We start from the raw sequence: 20,058 nt of genomic DNA on the forward strand, positions 1-20,058 counted from the left end.
AATCTGTAGCCTGTAGTCAATAGTCTGTAGTCTGTAGTCTGTAGTCTGTAGTCGGTAGTCTGTAGTCTGTAGGTTTAGTAAGAAAACTGTAAACCAAATATAAAGAGAAAATATTTAAAATAAAATATTTAAAATATATAAAATATTTAAATTTTTAAATAAATAAAAAAGCTTTGACAGATAAAAGAAATTCGTTCTTTGGTAACTTTTATTGAAAAAGAATTATTTGTTGAAAAAAATGCAACGTATACACCTTTTTGCAAAAAAAATCATTATATTTCCACATTTTTAACAAAAGACCTGATTCCTTAACTCAAACTCTAATCTTCTAATATTTATATCTTTACAACCTGATGGTGTAACCTTAAATAGTTTAAATTATGAATGGTCTTTACATCAGAATGCAAAGGTATGAGAATCAAAAACTAGACTTGGAAGTAAGCTTTAAGTGTTATTCACTGTTTTCAAATGATTATCTTTCTAAAGTGTACAGAAAATTCAATTTCTACAGTGAAACCCATAAAACTGTGGAATAGGAAAATAATTTGTAGACTCAAGGAATGATTTAAATAAGTCAATGAACGTGAAAACGAACAACTGTGCAGTGTACACAGAGGAACTTTAGTTTAAATGATTTCGAAGCATAATGCTTTTTGCTTTTTGCTTAAAAGGTTGCTTTAATATGTCGTTTACAAATTCTAATGTATCGTGGGTTTTACTGCAGAATAAAAAAATGCCTGTATCTCTAAGACCATTAGAACTGGTTTTAAAGGGTTGACTGTAGAATAATAAGTCCCTGTATTCCTAAAACCATGATTACTTACATCGTCTAGGTTTGGCAGTAGCTAGAGGGGTAGGTTCACTTGGCTCAGAATCTCCAGCTTTATTCACAGATCTAAAATTTACATATATATATATATATGTATATATATATATATATATATATATATATATATATATATTCATAGATATATATTTAGATACATAAGTACATTTATTTAAAACGAAAAATTGTTCATAAAAGAATTAAGTATTTGGCACAACCCCAACTTTTCTAATCTCTATATCTTTGCATCCTTATGGTATTTTACTTACCAGAAATCATAATTTAAAATAACTAAGGTCTACGACATGATGGTTTGTAAAGATATGGGGATTAGAAAACAAGAGTTTGTGGCCAAAACTCAATTCCTTTTTGTTTCATTAAGGTTCTGTTTTAAATCAATAAGCCCATGGAAGGTCTGTATGGCCGGATTTAATTAAAATATTTCCTCTCCAAGAAAATTATTAAAAATTTTTTTGTTGCTATTTTTGTATAATGAAACAATAAATTAAAGACAAAATAATTACATTTTATAAAGGTTTTTTTTTCTCTTAGGATTGCATATTTGATGCATATTTGATGCAATCGATAAAAATAGAAATATATAAAATTTTGTATATTTAAAAGAATAACATTAAAAATCTTCTGAAAAGTCTTCATAAGTTTGAGGTTTCGAAGAATTTTTCTTTATTATTTATTTGATTCAATCTTAACGATAATCGATAAGAAATTTAAAGAATATAACAATAAAACCCTTATTTAAAGAATATAACAATAAAACCCTTATTTAAAGAATATAACAATAAAACCCTTATTTAAAGAATATAACAATAAAACCCTTATTTAAAGAATATAACAATAAAACCCTTATTTAAAGAATATAACAATAAAACCCTTATTTTGATCGATTTTCTCATACTTTTCATTTTTAAAGCAGTACATGCCCGATTCACAACAGTACCCTTCAGCTTTATCGGATCGTTTAAAGGGAGTGACCGGCAATTTATAGTAATTCAATTGAGAATTTCATATTGTGGAGAATTTGTTAAGGATTTATTTAAGACGTATAAAACGTTTTAATGATGTACAATTACTGAGTTTGAGCGCAAAGGAACTCAGTTTTTGTCACAAACTCAAATTGTCTAATCCCTATATCTTTACAATCTGATGATGCAAACCTTTGATATTCCAAACTTAGATTATTTGGTCTAACAGAATTCATAGTTTGAAATATCAAAGGTCTACTACATTGGTTAGCAAAGATTTGCAGATTAGAAAAGTAGAGTTTGTGACAAAAACTCAGTTACTTAGCGCAAATTATACATCATTAAAACATTTTATATGGCTCAAATGAATCCCACAAAATTTCTCTACAATACTACATTCTCAGTTCAACTAAGATACATTGCCGGTCACTCCCTTTAAATAGTAATTGTTATAGTTTATTCTATAGATCTATGAGTAACAATGAGGAAAATATCGTCATGTATCTGATATTATTGAGCTTTATTTCCTTCCTTTTTTCTGTGGCACAAATCCGCAAATCACTTTTTAGAGAATCCAAAAACTTAATTTTCAAATTGAAAAACATGAATAACTCCATTTTTTGTGGAATTGTAAATTCTGGGTCACTTAAATTACGGCAAATACACCCTTTAAATGATTAGGGGCTTGGTCTTATTAAAAGTGTTTGACAATTTGGTATCAAATAAACAAAACTAATTATTTAGTTAGTTCTACAATTATTAATTTAAGACAAAAAATCATTTAGTTTTATAGCAAAGCATAGATTTGCAGTGAACTTTTAAATTCAAGAAATACAATATCTGAATTTATCAGACTTATTTAATAGTTTGTTAAAATCCATACCTGACTCTAAAGCTATATTTTTCTCCCTTGGTGAGTCCAGATTGTGTATAGGCTTTCTTAGGACCATCAGATTCTCCAACAGGAACCCAGTCATCACTCTTACTGTTTCTCATCTCAATCTTAAAATAAGATAGATTTCAATACAGTGGTCAGCCATATTATCAATACAATGAAGACGATTTTTCTGTGTAAGCTTTGATTTCTAATAAGCCTTTTTTCAAATCCCAAGTTTACAAGTAACTGAACAGAAACTGTAAATTGACAGCTTTTCTTTGTTTCCATGTTTACATATGTGTCTCCATGCTTTTGTAATCTTGGTAGTAATCGAATATTAATTCTAAAGTCGTCTTCATTTTATTGATATATACATGAAATATATAGACTGAATTCTTTCAAGAAAATCCATCGTTTGTTTGTAATATCGAAGTAAGGATGAATAAAATGACAATTTCCAACAAAACTTTCGAAATTTTAAAATATGTTTTTTATCTTAAGAAGAAAATGTTAAAATGTCTTCTATAAGCTTATATTTGAGCATTACAGCAAATCTATATGGTTATCTTAAAAAGAACCAAAGCCTATTAGAATAATGTTTATGGCCAGTCAAGAAGAATTTCCTTTAAAAACAATATTTGGAAATCCACAAATAAAAAACAGAAAAATCTGGGAAATTTCCAACGTTTTTTTCTTCTAAAATGTACGAACGCAGATTGTTGTAGCTACATGAAGTCAAAAAAAAACCTAAAATTAAGAAAGAAGGGAGCGACAAGACGCCAAATATAAAACTCTAAAAATTTACAAAAGCTTGGTTATAGGACATATCTACGAATAGCCTGCGGCTGGAAAGAGAACTAGGAAGGGTTGCTGAACCTAATAAAGTTTCTAATACAAATCTTGAGATTGATTTTTATGACCTTTATAGAGAAAAGATTTTTCCTTTTCTTTGTGTAATCTGGAATACCATTTCAGGCTAAAGGAGTGTTTTTACTTATTTTCATATTATTTAAAAGGGTGCGTACACGATTGTTGTGTAACATGCTTATTGGACTATTTAAAGTCATATCCCCTCCTGTTCCAGAGTTTTCTGGTTATTACTGTATGTATATCCATATTAATTCTTCATTTACTTAAACAAACTTTTACTCATGCCCTAAAATTGTTACCTTATATTTGATGATGGGTGCTCCCCCATCACTGGGTGGGAAACCCCATTGTAGGTCCATGTGATCTACATCCCAGTCACACAGTTCTACCTTGATTGGTGGGTCAGGGAGACCTAGGAAAAATATCTGGTTAGATCGGAAATAATTCTATTTTTAGCACTCTTTGAAATCTTTATGTATATTGAGGGCAAAACAGTTGATTAATAATTCGACGCTTAGGATTAATTTTCTTAAAGGAATTGAGTCTTTGCCACAAACTCTAATTTTCTTATCCCTGTATCTTTGCGAGCCAATATCGATTTATGAATTCTTTAAGATTAAATAATCTAAGTTTGATAGATCAAAGGTTTTCAGTGCCGGGTTGCAGATAAAAAATGGGATTATAAAACTTGAGTTTGTTGCAAAGACTAATTTCATTCATTGGTGTAAATTGTGACTTAAATCTATGATTTGATGGCTAAACCGACACTTTAGGATATCTTAAAGAGGTGCCATGAATGAACAATGCAACCAGAATTAAGGAGTTTGACCAGTGAATACCTAGTTCACTTGCTAAAGCTAGATAATATATCCCGATCAAAAGTTTTACCCTCAGGCATAGTCTAATAAGTTGGTATTGAAGCATGATACACTATAACATGCAGTAAAAGTAGGGAATATTTTTTTACATGCAATGAGATAAGAAGGTTCTTAAATGACATGCATGGATGTTAGGATTAATTTATCGTCTGTAATGCTTTCTTCTGTTCTTTTCTCCATTTTTTGAAAACACAAAGAAGTTATTTTTAGCTGTTAATCTGAATGGATTTTTAATCTAATAATTTTTTCTTTGAAAGAAACACAATAACTTCCTAAAAAAAATCAACTCTTTCCTAATTAAAAATAATAATTAAAAACAGTTTATAAATGCTAATTTCAAAAATAAGCAAATGCATATTTAAAATTCCACAAGATTCCATAAATCCTGAAAATGTTATGTAATATCATGCTAAGCAAGGTTCATGCGAGATAGTCCACAAGTGATTACTTCTAAACTTAAATTTAGGTTTTGCATTGGTAATTAAGAGAAGGATGTAATTTACTGAACATCATGCATTTGAATTCCATGCGAAATTACCAAATGGATCTTTTGCTTTTATCGCTTTGTCAGCCACTAGAGGGTCTGACTCTCCTTCTTCGGTGACAGCCTTCACCCTGAATAAATATTCATGCCCCTCCTGCAGTCCTTTCACTTGGGCGTTGGTAGTGTCTGGCTTAGTTCTACAGACTGGAACCCATTTTCCAGTTTCCTTGTCCATCTTTTCAACGAGGTACTCCAAGATCGGATAACCGCCATCATCCTCTGGCGCTCGCCAATTGAGTTTACAGCTATCCTTAGTAACCCCATACACCTCCAGAGGACCAAGTGGAGCTCCACATCTACCCAGGAACACAATTTCTACAAACTCCTCATCTTTACCATGAATATTTGTGGCAGTGATCTTGTAACGCTGAGTGTTCTTCCGGGTGCCCTTGTCAATGATGAACTTGGTATTGTATTCAGAGTGAATAACAGTGATATTATCAGCGGTGACAAGTTCAGCTCCCATGAGGGTCCATGAGGTCTCTGGACATGGCTCTCCAGTAATATTGACATCAAGCTCAACCATGGTTCCAACTTTGGCAGATTTGATTGTCAGATTGGTTCGATCAATCCTTGGTTTAACTGCAAATATTAAATGTTTAAAGTTTGACAAAAATCAAAATGAAAAATATATTATAAGAAATAGCAAATAGGTATGAAAATTGGAGCAGCAGCTTGAAAAAAAGTCTAGCTTGCCAAAATGTATAAAAAATATCAAAAACTTTGAATTGAGAAAAATTGTAAAAATAAAATTAAAAGCAGAATATTCTTATGGCTTGCAGTCTTACGTTTTCTGTGCTTGACGGTGTGAGTGGGTGAGGGGTCGCTTGGTTCTGATTCTCCACCCTTGTTCACAGCAATAACTCTAAACTGGACCTTGGTCTTCTCTACTAGACCTGTAACCTTAAACTCAAGCAATTCATTACCAGTCGGAGTCCTCAACTTATCAACAACCTCCCAGTCTTTAGATGCTTCTTTCTTCTGGATGATATAGTGAGTAATAGGGGAACCGCCATCACTTGCGGATGGCCCCCAACGAATATCAGCTGATTCATTGTCGTAGTCAGTGATTTCTGGTGTTCCAGGCTTGCTGGGTTTGTCTAAAAAGGTTATTACTGCTTTTAAATATTCAATAAAAATGTATGGATAATAATTTGCTGCCCTCCCCCCTTATGTTTTATCTTCCAGAAAAAATTTTACATTTTCCGGGAATTAGTCATAATGATTCCTGAAGAAATCTTTCTCCTTTAAAAATAAAAAAAAATAAAAATGGAATATGATCAAATAAGATATGAAAAATAAAACGACAGCAAATAATATGAAAACTATTTTTTTCTCAAAAAAATGCAGCAGCACACCATTTGTCAAAAAAAATTTGCTAATCGGATAAAGATTCAAATGCAAAATTTCAATTTTTTTTCAAAATTAAGAAGGAAATATAAAATTTCTTGTATCATCATAAAAATTAGATTCTAGAAAAATTATCTTGATAAAAAATATTCTGATTAAACTAAATCAACTCATCTAACCTTACCATCTACACATCCGCAACAAAATGAAAAAAAATAGATTATTAATGTTCATAAAACCTTAACAAAGTATACTGAAACAACAAAAATAAAATGTTAAAAATCCTTAATCTTATGAATATTATCACTGATATAAAAATGACCTGACACCCAGGGGTCGGGCTTCTTTTTTTTGAAAGTGAACAAAATTTTTCGTTAACGATTGTGTCCTCCAGAAAAAACGAATCATGAACGAATGACTCGGATTGTTCAGAGAAATGAAATACGATTAATTTTTTAAATGAATGAACGAAAAAAATAAAGATTGAAATGAATTGAGTCTTTGAAACAAGCTCTGATTTTCTTATCCTTATATTGTCCCAACCAAATGTCGTAGACCTTAGATATTTCAAACCATGAATTCTGTTAGCTCAACTAATCTAAGTTTGAAATATCAAATGTTTACAACATCATGTCGCTAAGATATTGGAATTCGAAAATTTAAGTTTGTGGCAAAAACTAAATTCCTTTATCGAACAAACTTGAAAAACTATCGTTTTTTTAGTGCAAGAACAAAACTTTTACTGAAGAAAGGATTTTCGTGAACGAACAATTTTACTGTATGAACGATTTTAATGAACGTGAGAAATCCAAAAAATAGATTGGAAATAAAAGATAACTTTGAGAACAAACGAACTAAACGATTAAAAAAAAAGAACGAAATGGGCCGTTTAAGAATGATGAACGAAAAAAATAAAAAAGGCCTAACGTACCCATCTTGACCGTGATATTGAAATTTAATTAGTATTTAGGAATATGAAAATTATAGAATGTTTGAATTTTCTACTAAAACTGTTCCCGTGAATTTTCTTTCAGCTTTGGATTCAATATTTTGAAAGAAAAAAGAAACATTTTACATCATATTCAGTGTTTTGAGTTTTACAAGTTTTTGCAATTTTGCAAAATTTAATCCCAGCTTAAAATTTTTAGATTTACGTTATTGCTTATGTATTACTATATAAATATAAATATAAAAATTTAGAAAGAGATGTTACAATTTTTAGAACAGAAAGTAGAAAGTGTTAAAACCAAAACTAAACATTTAAAAATATAAATATTTATGTTCAACAGAAGGAAGAAAAAATAGATATAATGTGTATGTACATTGTACAATGTACACAAATAACAAATAACAAATAAAGCAACTATAAGTGTAATGTCAAGTGACCCTCCATACAACGATGACAATACCAAACTTACAACGGTAACCTTGAAAACCATGTCTGATCAAGTATGAATTATATATCAATGTTTTTGTTTCTTTAAACTGTTTTTTTTCATTTGCGGTTTCTCTGCGCATTAGTGTTTTTAAGCACTGGAGAAACTAACTTACAGAAATTAACACTTACCTCTCGGGTCAGAAAAACAATGATATCATTCACAATTTTTATCAGAATAAGGTTTCAAGGGTACCGTTGCCAATCGGACATTGTTATCTTAGCATAGAGGATCACTTGAAATTACGTTTACAGTCCCTTTATGATATTTCATTTTGACTATAAGGTGGATAAATGTACAAATGTATAACATATCAAATTAGATTTTATTTTTTAAACAAAAATATACGAAAACTCAAAAAATGAGGGGAATGACAGAAATGAAAAATAAAAGTTTTCTTTTATTCGAAATTACAAAAAAAAATTTGACATTAAAGTTAATTTTTTTTAAATTTTTCCCCCCAATTGGACGTTTGCTTGAATATTTTATGTTACTTTAAAAAAATGTAAAGTCAATGAAAACTTACCAAATGGATTTTTTGCTTTGAAAGGCTTATCTCCTTCCAGGGGTTCAGATTCTCCTTCATCGTTTATAGCTTTAACCCTAAACATACATAGATCCTTTATCATATCATCAAATATCATTCATACTATACTAGCTGAAGGACCTGGCGTTGCCCGTGGAATAAAAAATAAAGGTTTAAAAAAATTCGAATTTGTTTCGCTTATGTCACCCCCAGGCTACCCGTTAGTGTCCACAAAAAAAAATTTAGCTCATTCGGTCCAGCCATTTGGTCGGCCATAGTGAAAAAATATTTGAATCTCTTGTTTTATTATATAGATATCCACTATCCATTATCCCACAAGATTACCCACAAAGGATGAGACTGTAAACCTAGACAATCGGAAATATAAATTTCGGTGATGGTGATGGACCAAACCTCTGTAGAGAAAAAAGTAGATGTTTGTTCCACATTCATTGAAAATATATTTCGGTCTGGGTTGACACTCGTCTGTTCTAACGATATAATGACCATCAAAATCGATGATAAAAAATATTAAGAACCACAAGAAAATAAACAAACAAAAAAGGTTATTAAATCAAAAATTAAAATGGGCTGTCAAATGGAAAAAGGGAAACGAACTCAGATCATGAGATGGAAAAAAGATAATTTGAAAAATATCCACTTTATAAAGGATGTTTTAAGAAAATTATTATTCATTGAGTGGTGGTGGGGGTTTATCTAATTAACGGACTTTTACGTAAATCAAGGGGGGGGGGAGGGGGGCGACTTGTTTAAAGAGGGGTATTTAAACCTTTTAAAGAATTGGACATAAACAACAGTCTTTTTTTAAAAAAAACAGAATTACAGTTTACAATTAACTAAAAACTTTTTTTCTGTTTATTATTCTGTAAAATTTATCATATATTCAGTATCCTGTAATTGTATTATCAATTTACTGTGTCTTGTATTATGTATCATTAATCAAGTATCATGTATCATGTAACGTATCCAATTTGCAGTATCATGTAACATATATATCCTGTATCATGTATCATGTATTTATATATATTTAAGCCAAACTGCTGGACAAAGGTACTACGAGGGGTAGGGGCATGGCTAAACAATTCTAATAATAACCAACCTGAAATTGTATTCTAATCCTTCTTCTAGACCATCAACATCAAAGTACAAGGGGAATTTATCCCCAGCCACCTAAACAGTAATTTTGTATTTTTATCTGTATTCAAAGTTTTTTTTCTTCTTATTTTGGATCCTTCTTTGTCTTTCTTGGGATAATCTATCACTGAAGAAGATTGTAGTTGGTAATGAAGATACGTCATGAACACAACAATATAAAATGTGTACTGCGCTTAGGAGGAAAGTAAGCAAACTCAGGGCTCCAGTGAAATAGATATATACCATGTTTTTTCCTCTGTTAACACCTGTACCTAAGCAAACCTTCATGAAGAATTTTGCCCAGGCCTAATTAACAAAGGTACGTCACTACAGTCCTCGTCGCATATATCAATACAATGAAGACGAATTTCTATTTCAATGTTGATTTTACCGGAGAAACGTCGTCTTCGTTGTATTGATAGAAACGCCTAGCACTGTAAATAAAGAAATGATGAATCCTAACTACGTGGTATCTTGCTGCCCATGGGGTTAATCAGTTACAAAGTTTATTTTACTTAGAACTACACTATTGTATTGTTGGGAATACAGTATATTTATAAAAGGAGTTCACGGCTATTAAATATATATATATATAAATAACAAAGATTGCTGGCAAAGCATAAAACATGTATAGCTGATTTTTTTGTTAAATAAAAAATTATATATCGGAAGGGGAACCAACAAAAGAAGAAAATCCGCGTAATTCGTGATTTCAAAAACTGGGGTAAATTGGAAAATAACAAATTCTATCCAAAATTAAAAACTAAAAATTTTGTGAAATTTTTCATTTTAAAATATTTTAAAGTAAAAGTTCATCCAGGAAATTTGATCATTCATTCTCTGAAATTAAACATTTAATTCAATATCAAGTACTTACAATTTTTAAATTTAATATTTGGTGATATTTGGTTTACTGTACTGTCTAAATTTGAACGTTACCAAGATTAGTTTAACTACTATTTTCGGATTTTACACAGTTTAGTAACACTTTAATCAGTTTGGTAAAACACTTTACTCTGTTTGGAAAAACACTTTAATCAGTTTGGTAAAACACTTTACTCTGTTTGATAAAACACTTTACTCTGTTTGGTAAAACACCCTATTCAGTTTCATAAAACACATTGATCAGTTTGGTAAAACACCTTAGGCAGTTTGGTAAACACTTTACTAAGTTTAGTAAATCACTTTACTCTGTTTGGTAAAACATTTTATTCAGTTTCGTAAAACACTTTAATCAGTTTGGTAAAACACTTTAAGCAGTTTGGTAAAAAACTTTAAGAAGTTTGGTAAAACACTTTACTAAGTTTGGTAAAACACTTTACTAAGTTTGGTAAACCATTTTATTAAGTTTGGTAAAACACTTTAATCAGTATGGTAAAACACTTTACGCAGTTTGGTAAAAAAAACTTTAATCAGTTTGGTAAAACACTCTAATCAGTTTGGTAAAAAAAACAATTTAATCAGTTTAGTAAAACCTTTAATCAATTTGGTAAAACACTTTACTCAGTTTGGTAAAACACTTTAATCAGTTTGGTAAAACACTTTAATCAGTTTGGTAAAACACTTAGATCAGTTTGGTAAAACACTTTACTAAGTTTGGTAAAACACTCTACTCAGTTTAATAAACCATTTTATTCAGTTTGGTAAAACGCTTTACGCAGTTTGGTAAAAAAAACTTTAATCACTTTGGTAAAACACTTTAATCAGTTTGGTAAAACTGTTTGGTAAAATACTTTACTCAGATTGGTAAAAAAATTTGGATTTAACTCAGTTTGAAACTTGGTTATATCTAGAATTGTTGAAGTCTGGTAAATTCTGGTCATTTCTTAATTGTTCGAAATTTAAACCGGTAAAATCTAAAGATATTGGGTTTTTGCCACAATTTCAACCTGAGCTGGGAACTTTAGAATGGATAATCTTTAATCCTATCTACTAAATCCGAATATCCACTGTGAAAACTTTTAATTTTAGTCCTTAATCCACTCTTTTTCTCTCTCTTTGGATATCCATACATTATTTTCTCCAATGATAGTGCAGGAATATAGGTCGTAAATTGTACTGACCAATGACAACCTTAAATATAAATTCTATCCCATGACAGAAATCCGAAATTTCTAACAAATAAAGAATATGTTGTCGGCCCTTTTCTAAATTAATCGGCCAAGAAAAATATTCAATAATACGTTTGAGATTCCTTTTTAACCATTTTAACTAGTTTATTTATAAATAAAATAGAAATTAAATGAAGGCCCTTTCCGTCGAGAAAACAAAGAAATCAAATTTGTTGATCTACACATTTAAACTGGAGACTAATATAATCACGAGATTATGTTAGTCTCGAGATTAGCAAAAACAGAGGATTAAGCATTAATCCTGATATCCATCATTCTAAAGTTCCCAGCTCTGATGGTTTAAATATTTGATATTGCAATAACTTTATTTGATACAAAAGATTACATAATTTGAAATATCTGAGGTCTACTACAAGGATTGAAAATCAGAGTTTGCGACAAAGACTCAATTACTCAACTCAATTTGGTGTAAACTGGTACAATCTGGATTTTGTCTGATACACACTGGTAGTATCTGGATTTTTATGAAGTCTAAAATCTGGATTTTGTTGGATTGGAATTTGGAAATAATAGTTGACGAATTCTTGACATTCTACATCTACAATATAAAGATGAATAGATGAATGGAGATTACATTCTCCAGGGTAAAAGAGACAATTATGATATAGAGAGGGGAGGTGCGGGGGGGGGGGAGAGAGGCCTTAAAAACACATTTTTATCGTTGACTCCTCCCCATAAAAATGTGCCGGTGAAAATTTTCAAATCTAGGTGCTTTAAGTAAAGTTATTTAAGTGCTTAAAGTGCTTTAATTAAATGCTTTGAGTGCCAAGCCTATGAGTGGTTCAAGTGCATTAATTGATCCTAGTGCTCTGCTTTCTAACCTTATTATTCAATTCGGCGACAATCTTAAGTGCCATGTCATGAGACATTGGCTGAAAAATTTAGTTTAGAAAATATTTGTAAAAAATATGTTTTTTTAGTTGATTCTTACCTTCCCCTTTCTAATCCACTTCTTAGTTTTAGGACAGAACATTTCAATCTCATACTCCTAAAAGGAAAAAAAAATAATGAAAAAATAATTTTTCAGCTAAATCCTAAGAAGACCCCCCCCCCCTTAATCCAAGTAATCTCTTTATTTTTGTCTGCTTTAATGTCCGATCATATCTAAGGAACCCCTTGACCGATTTGCCTCAAATTTTGATTTGGAAACAAAAGAATGTGCATATCTCATAGTTGCATAAGTAGGTTGACTTTGATCGGGAACACTTAGTTTGCAGGCAAAGCTTGGTTTCCAAGCTGGTAAGACAATATCTGACAAAAAGCGTGTATTTTATCTCGTTTTTGAAATTTAAATATAAATTCAAGACTTTTAAATGCAAAGTATTCCCAAAGCCCCCTGAAAACCAGTTTTAGGGTCACACTGTCTGTATTTCTGCCTGTTTAATAAAATGTAGGTCTGTCTGCTCCAATTTTATAAAAATTCCTTGTTCCAAACTCAAAATTATACTTCGGAATAGATAATTTGAAAAATTGGAAAAGTTTAAATATCATATATATGCTTTAATAGTTAAAATCCCTTACAGTTGAATGGGGGTAGGAGGGAGGAGGAAAATATTCTAAAAAAAGATTGTTGCATGTTTTAAATTTTTAATGCAGCGTCAGGTTTAGATTCAGAGAAATATCGGAAACAGAAAAACAGACATTGAAACCTCTCCAGGGAACAAAGTTAATAAATTAGCAGTTGAACTGCGTAGCTTAAATTCAACCATTTCTCTCCTGTTTGATCTGGGACACAACACAAGAGGTCTGATTGAACCAGTGGTAGTGGTTAAACTACTTTCAGTTATTCATTAAATCTGATCCCAGAAAACAATTTCGAAAAAAAAAAATCTAGTAAAATTGTTACACTTGACTCCACAAAATGTTGGAAATAAAGACCTTATTTTCTTAAAGGAATTGAATGTTTACTACAAACACAAATTTGTATATTCTTATATCTTTGTAACCTAATGGTGCAAACTTTTGATATTTTACCTAATAGAATATATAGTTTGAAATATCAAAGGTCCACGACATTAAGTTGCAAAGATATTGGGATTAAAAAATATGAGTTTGTTGCAGAAAGAAAAGAAAATGCAAGATTAAAAATCTTATAATCAAATTTTAGAATGAGAATAAGTTATGTATTTACTATTGAATAATCTTGTTTTTTGACAGAAAACAAATTTCAATTATTTTTAAGTTTTAAAAATAAAATTTACCTGGATTGGCATGCCACCATCGTCTAGAGGTGGCTTCCATCTTAGCTTGCAACCATTGGCAGTTATATTGGAGACCTAGGAATAGTATTATTATTATTATTATTATAAGTAGTAGTATTATTATTATATTATTATTCTCATTATTATTATCATCTATATAGTAAAACAAGACATTTTTTTTGGGCTTATGGGGTGGCGGGTGTTAAAGGCCACATTTAAAAAAAAAAAAATTTTTCACGAGTAACACCGGCGCTTCAGCTAGTTATATATATAATTAAACAAGACATTCGTAAATATTTTTCACTCATGGGTAGGCGGAGAGTGAGGCTAAAAATATTCGAAATCTTTTTTAAATTCAAAAAACCTCTAAAGGTCCCTCAGGGCGAGCAGGTCTTCCTAAAACAACAAGCTCCACCCACTCTTCATCAAACCTAGTTAGATAGACGGATGGATAGATTGATAGTTTGATAGACAGATAGATAGATAGATAGATAGTTAGATAGTTAGATAGATGAACAAACAGATATATAATTAAACATATAAATTAAATAGCTATAACTTACCATTCCTGTAAGCATTTGCGTGTACAAATTATATATATAATATTTTTTACAGTTTTACAAATATTAAACCGAAGTAATAAAACTAAGATTTTTTAATATGTTAAATATGGAATTATAATTCAGCAAAAATAATGTTTGTTTTTTAAATCCAAAAATACTAGTTTTCTTACCCATTCACGTTTTCAGCTCGGACTTTGTACTTCACAGTGTCCTTCCTGACCGCGTCTTTGATCTCAAAGACGGTGTTGTAATCAGTATTTGTGATCGTTATCCTAGACATATACAGTAAGAACCAGAAAACTCTGGAATAGGAAGACGACAAGCCAGCAATAGTTGATTGTTTTACTGATAACTTATAAAATCACTTAAACAGGAAAAATGGGTTTGTTTACATACGTAGCACAATTGCTGTAGCCTGTGTGACATTTTTATTGAACTAATAAAAGTCAAACCTTGAATCTTGCAGTCGTCTTTAAATTTCAGAGATTCATGGTTTTCAATGTAGTTAAAAACTGACTTTAGGAACTTATAAAATGATTAAAGAATTGAATTTGTAGATTTTTAAGAATTGAAAACAGTTTTGTTCTTCTAAATTATAGCTCTTTATAAAAAAATGTTATGATTAAAAAATATTTCTATTTGAATAAATCAATAATTAATTGCGTTTTAGAAACCAAATAATTAAATAATTATTATCAATTATTAATAATTACAGTAAAATAAGATAAATTTATATTTTCTACTTGTTTTCAAGCATAATTCTCTCTTTTGAAAAGATATCAAGAAAAACAAAAAACAATCTTACACAAAGGCTTGAAATAAAAAATAATGGAGTTACGCGGCTACAAAGCCGTAATCTATCTATCTATCTATCTATCTATCTATCTATCTATCTATCTATCTATCTATCTATCTATCTATCTATCTATCTATCTATCTATCTATCTATCTAACTATTTACCTTTATGGTTGCAGTCCTAAGGTTGTCCCTGACAAGCCTAGGTTTCACTGAAAAAATATAAATATCAACTATCATTAACTGCCAAGACTATGTAATAGTATTTTAACAAAAAATGAAAATAATAGCATGCAAAATAGTGATTCAATCTAAAGCTTAAGTAAAGCCACACAAAATGAAGTAAACTGGGTTTAGTAGATTCAAAATGAAGTAAAAAGTCAAAATAAAAAAAGTTAGTAAAAAAAATCTCGTTCCCTCATGCTCCAAGCTGCAAATAAAATAAGTATTAATAATTAAAGAATAAAAATAAATAAAAAATTTACGAATAACTTAATAAGTTAAGAAATTAACTCCAAATATATTGTATAGGAAACTAAATGGTTGCAAGATGCCGAAATTTGTATTTACATTTAAATGTACAAAATATTTTATTAATCATGCTGTACAATATTGATTCTAATATTCAGACGTTTTCTTATAGTAAATGGTAAAAACTGTACATGTTTAACGTTTTTATATGAATTTTCTAAAATAGTTAAAAGTGGTCTTACTATTTCTTTAAATGTTTAAATGCCGCTAGGGATTTTGTATCTTAACAAATTACAGAAATATAGTAGCGATATTTAGAATCAAAAGAAAGAGTAAAGACGAGAATCATTTTATTTTTCGGCCATGACTGTATACTTACAATTCCTATGCTTAGCAGTATGTTTATTTGTAGGACTGGATGGATCTGAAGGACCAGCTTTATTCACAGCTCGGACTCTCCACTCATAGACTTGTCCTTCACGTAGTCCTTCTACTTTACAGCAGCATTCAGAACCTTTACACAGATCAAATATAATATACCAGCGTTGCCCAGGGTATTCATATTTACTCCCGCCGTTTACCCGTGCTTGATCTTAAATTACGAGTATAGCTAATTTTCCCTTAAAAAGTGAACCCTCTCGATTTAGAAACTCAAAACAAAGTTAAGAATATTTCCAAGGTTTTCCCGAGTTCCCCAATCAAAATTTGAGGCAATTCGGTCATGGGGTTCCTGAGTTATAATCGGACAAACAAATCAACTGTATTCAATTATAAGATTAAAAATTAAAAAATAATAAATTGTTTAAAGTCTAAATCATATTTTCCCTTCTGCTCGACCGTGTAGTGAGTGACCGGGCGGCCGCCATCTTGAACCGGCGCAGTCCAGGTCAGTTCAACCAGCTCGTTGGTCCAGTCCGGGATACAAACATTCTAATAGGGTAAATTTAGTATTTATCATCATAATCATGGCCCTTATCAGCATTCTAGCTTTATAATGATATTATGATTATTTTTCTTCAGATCATCATTATAAATTTGATTAAAAAATTGATCATAATGGCCATAATGATCATCGTGATGGTATCATTATAATTATCATCATTATCATCATTATCATCATAATCATCATTATCATCATGATCATCATTAACATAATTATCACCATATTCATCATATTCATCAATATAATCATTATCATCATTATCATCATTATCATCATTATCATCATTTTCATCATTATCATCATTATCATTATCAAGTTTGCTAACTTATCTGTTTCTGCAAAATAATTAATCTTCATTATTAAAATAAAGTTAAAAAAAAAAGATTGTCGAGTAAAAAACCAAAAAAGATTCAGCTAAAAAGAATAAATTCAGTAGAATTTGAAAAATTGCATTTCACAGTTTTAAACCCATAAATGAAGGAGATATGGGGGGCGCGGTGAAAGAGTATTACAATCTTTAAGGAATGTTAAAAAGTCACCAATCAAATTGTATTTTTATCTTGTCTGAAGAAAGTATGTGGAATATTTTGATTATTTTTTTTATTTTCTTATTTTCTCAGCTTAATGAACGCCATAAAACACATTTCTTACAAGTTTTCAAAAAAAATTTATTTAAGACGTAGTTTTAACATTTTTAATTTGAAATCTAAGTAAAGGGTTAACCACAGAGGATGAGACTGTAAAGACGACCTGAAAATCTTTAAATTAAGTCTTCTGACTTGAATAATGTCTTTTGATGGCCTGTTTATGGACATGGCAACGAAAAAACCAGTTTACAGTTGCAGAATTCTAAGGAAATATAAGGAAATAGATAGTATAAATTCTGTACAGTCGTCTCTGAAGTCTCATTCTTTGCGGGTCTTATTTCATGATTTATCCAAGTCAGCTCATGAAGAAAGAAAAAACAGGCACACCTTGATAATAATGAATTAAAATGAGGACAATATGTTTATTGTGATAATACATAAACATTATCTTACACAGGATGAAGGATTCTAGATTAATAGATCTTGGCAATACTCATAAATTATATTTATAAAAACAATTATCAATGTTTGTTCACATCAACCCCTACAATCAAAGAGAATAGAATTTATTTTAGAGGGGAATTTACTAGAAAAAAGTGTAAAACGGCCATTTTGTTGTACTGTTTCCATACTGCAGGTATACTTCACATATTTTTGCTATATAACCTTTTGGGCCCTGGAATATCATTTTATAGAAAATCTAAAATTATTGTTAAAAGAAAACCAAAATATGAAATAGGCGGGTTTATAATTGACCAATGATCACTTCACATAGACTCTATGCATTTCACTTTACAAACGATGATTTTTCGTTATAACTATAAATCAAATGATGTTTTTTATTCACCTAATTCATTATAAAGTTTATTTAACAGTTTTAAAAATTCGAAATTGAAATGAATAGTCTAGGGAACATACTGTATTCATGTACACTTTGAACTCCCTTTCAGGCTGAAAGGGACTGAAAAAATTCATACCGAGAGATTCTTTAAATTCCCCTTTAATATACATTCTATTCTCTTTGCCTACAATGCCGTTAAAAATAAAAAATCAAGTTTTTATCTGAAAAATAACTTCTTTTCTTATAAAAAATTTCATTTCTAATAAAAAAGACAAATATCCAATCCAAGTTTACTGTCATTGGAGTAAAATGTACTGCATTTTACCCTTGGTGGTAGTATAATTTGTGCTGTATGATTGTTTACATTACTGTGGTGGGTCTGATACAGTATAGTGTACTGCATGTTTGTTTACAATTACCTGTGGTGGATCTGGAACAGTATACGGGTTGACCGCTTTAACAGCATCCTCAGATTCCAAAGGGTCAGATTCACCCTCACTATTCACAGCCTTCACCCTAGACAGTGTTTAGGTATTAATGGGTCCGATCATTAATATTGTGGCATTTCTGATTCACAACGATACCCTTTAAACCTTTTCCTGATCAAGGATTAGTGAGATATCCTTATTTTCTCGTTGAAAATTTATTAGTTTTAATTGTGGATTCTCAAAAAAAGAGACTGCAGAATCGATCGAGGTAATTGTCACAATTAAAATTTTTTAATAAGCTGGAAAAACAACGACATATTCGGCATCATTGAACAGATAGAAGTTTAAATAGTTTAAATGTCATTTTTATTTTCATGCTAGTATTACAGTTTTGCCTCATTCCATTCCATCCTAGAGTAAGACCCTACGACATTTAAAAACTAACCTGAACTTGTAGGTTTTCCCTGGGGTTAATCCGTCCACAGTAGTTTCAGTAGTGTCGGCATCTACCTCGGCACAGGGAACCCACCTTCAAACAAAGACGACATTCAAAACAAGCTGTGGACTTTTCAAATTTCAGTCACGGTAAACTAGAGTTTTGGTTAAAAGTCTAGTGAGTCTTGATTTAAGAACACAATTTTACCCATTAAATGTAGATTGCCGTATTTACTTGTTTTTACTTTTTAGTTCGGTCATGTATTTAAATCTGTTCAGGTTTTTTACGAGTTTTGATTAGAAGATAAAATGATTCTAAAAATTGTCCAATTCTTTTCAGTTATCAAGACAGGCTGTGGAAAGAAAATTCACTGGAATTTTTAAAGGAAAATTTGATTTTTTGGTGATCAAGGAATAATTGGGACAGTTTTTCTCTTGTTGTATTTGAATAATACTTACCGGCCAGTGTCAACGTCCATTTTTTCAATGATATATTTTGTGACAGGAACTCCACCATCAGATTCTGGTTTATGCCAACCAACCTTGGTTCTCTTTGCTCGCACTTCAGTTATCTAACAAGAATAAAGACATTGAGAACAATTAATAAAAAGAAAAATGTACAGGGTGTCCCACAAACATACACCATTATTATCCAGATCAATCTGCAGGATGTCCTGAAGTTCTCAGAACAAAAATAAAAATTAGAAAATAATTCTAAAGAGCCCCATACAACTTTGATACACAAGTTACAATGTTGAGTAACTGTATGCGTTAAATACTCAACTTTTACATGAGACACAGCAATCGTGCAGTTTTTAAGCTATTGGTATTGTCGTCTTCCTGTTCTACAGTTTATTGGGGATCGCTGCATTTTTTTCTTTTGTGTTTTTTTCTTTGTGTTTAAACATAAATACTGTTTAATCTTGATGTTCTAGCATGTTCCACTAATGTGACCACGACCAAATATAATTATATTTTTCTTTGGTAAATAATATTTTTGGTAGATATCAAATATAAGATCTTAGATATTTTCTTGATGTTTCCCTGGGCAATAATATGAATAATAATATACTGGAGAGCTCTTATCTTTCATGGTTCATATCAGAGCAATAAAAACCTAATCAAATAGTTCACTGCATTGTGAACTAGGGCTGGCCACGTTTAGACTTTTTCAAGCCGATCGTTATCGGTTAATTGAAATGGGTAACCTTTACTT

The 20,058-nt window shown here is 30.5% G+C and overlaps 2 protein-coding genes across 6 annotated transcripts in view; both read right to left on the reverse strand.

Moving 5' to 3' along the window:
* Positions 1 to 14,609, reverse strand: part of LOC111706119 (twitchin) — a 41,023-nt gene extending 26,414 nt beyond the window's left edge. For 3 of the 5 annotated variants that reach the window (XM_023478895.1, XM_023478893.1, XM_023478897.1), the window contains exons 1-12: positions 14,512 to 14,609; positions 14,143 to 14,209; positions 13,779 to 13,853; positions 12,509 to 12,565; positions 9,411 to 9,481; positions 8,291 to 8,367; positions 6,513 to 6,515; positions 5,767 to 6,078; positions 4,973 to 5,560; positions 3,856 to 3,968; positions 2,693 to 2,811; positions 825 to 895 (exon numbers count right to left, since the gene is read on the reverse strand). In XM_023478895.1, the coding sequence (XP_023334663.1) occupies positions 825 to 895; positions 2,693 to 2,811; positions 3,856 to 3,968; positions 4,973 to 5,560; positions 5,767 to 6,078; positions 6,513 to 6,515; positions 8,291 to 8,367; positions 9,411 to 9,481; positions 12,509 to 12,565; positions 13,779 to 13,790 (1,423 nt within the window). In that variant the 5' untranslated portion in view covers positions 13,791 to 13,853; positions 14,143 to 14,209; positions 14,512 to 14,609. The remainder of the gene's footprint in view (positions 1 to 824; positions 896 to 2,692; positions 2,812 to 3,855; positions 3,969 to 4,972; positions 5,561 to 5,766; positions 6,079 to 6,512; positions 6,516 to 8,290; positions 8,368 to 9,410; positions 9,482 to 12,508; positions 12,566 to 13,778; positions 13,854 to 14,142; positions 14,210 to 14,511) is intronic. The other 2 variants (XM_023478894.1, XM_023478896.1) reach the window with 2 other exon arrangements.
* Positions 14,610 to 16,391: 1,782 nt separating this feature from the next.
* LOC111706118 (titin) overlaps positions 16,392 to 20,058 on the reverse strand; it is a 110,607-nt gene continuing 106,940 nt past the window's right edge. The window contains exons 78-81 of the mRNA XM_023478891.1: positions 19,302 to 19,414; positions 18,853 to 18,936; positions 18,399 to 18,495; positions 16,392 to 16,538 (exon numbers count right to left, since the gene is read on the reverse strand). Of these exons, the coding sequence (XP_023334659.1) occupies positions 16,392 to 16,538; positions 18,399 to 18,495; positions 18,853 to 18,936; positions 19,302 to 19,414 (441 nt within the window). The remainder of the gene's footprint in view (positions 16,539 to 18,398; positions 18,496 to 18,852; positions 18,937 to 19,301; positions 19,415 to 20,058) is intronic.

Source organism: Eurytemora carolleeae, unplaced genomic scaffold (genome assembly GCF_000591075.1).
Source record: "Eurytemora carolleeae unplaced genomic scaffold, Eaff_2.0 scaffold713, whole genome shotgun sequence".
Classification (NCBI taxonomy): domain Eukaryota; kingdom Metazoa; phylum Arthropoda; class Copepoda; order Calanoida; family Temoridae; genus Eurytemora; species Eurytemora carolleeae.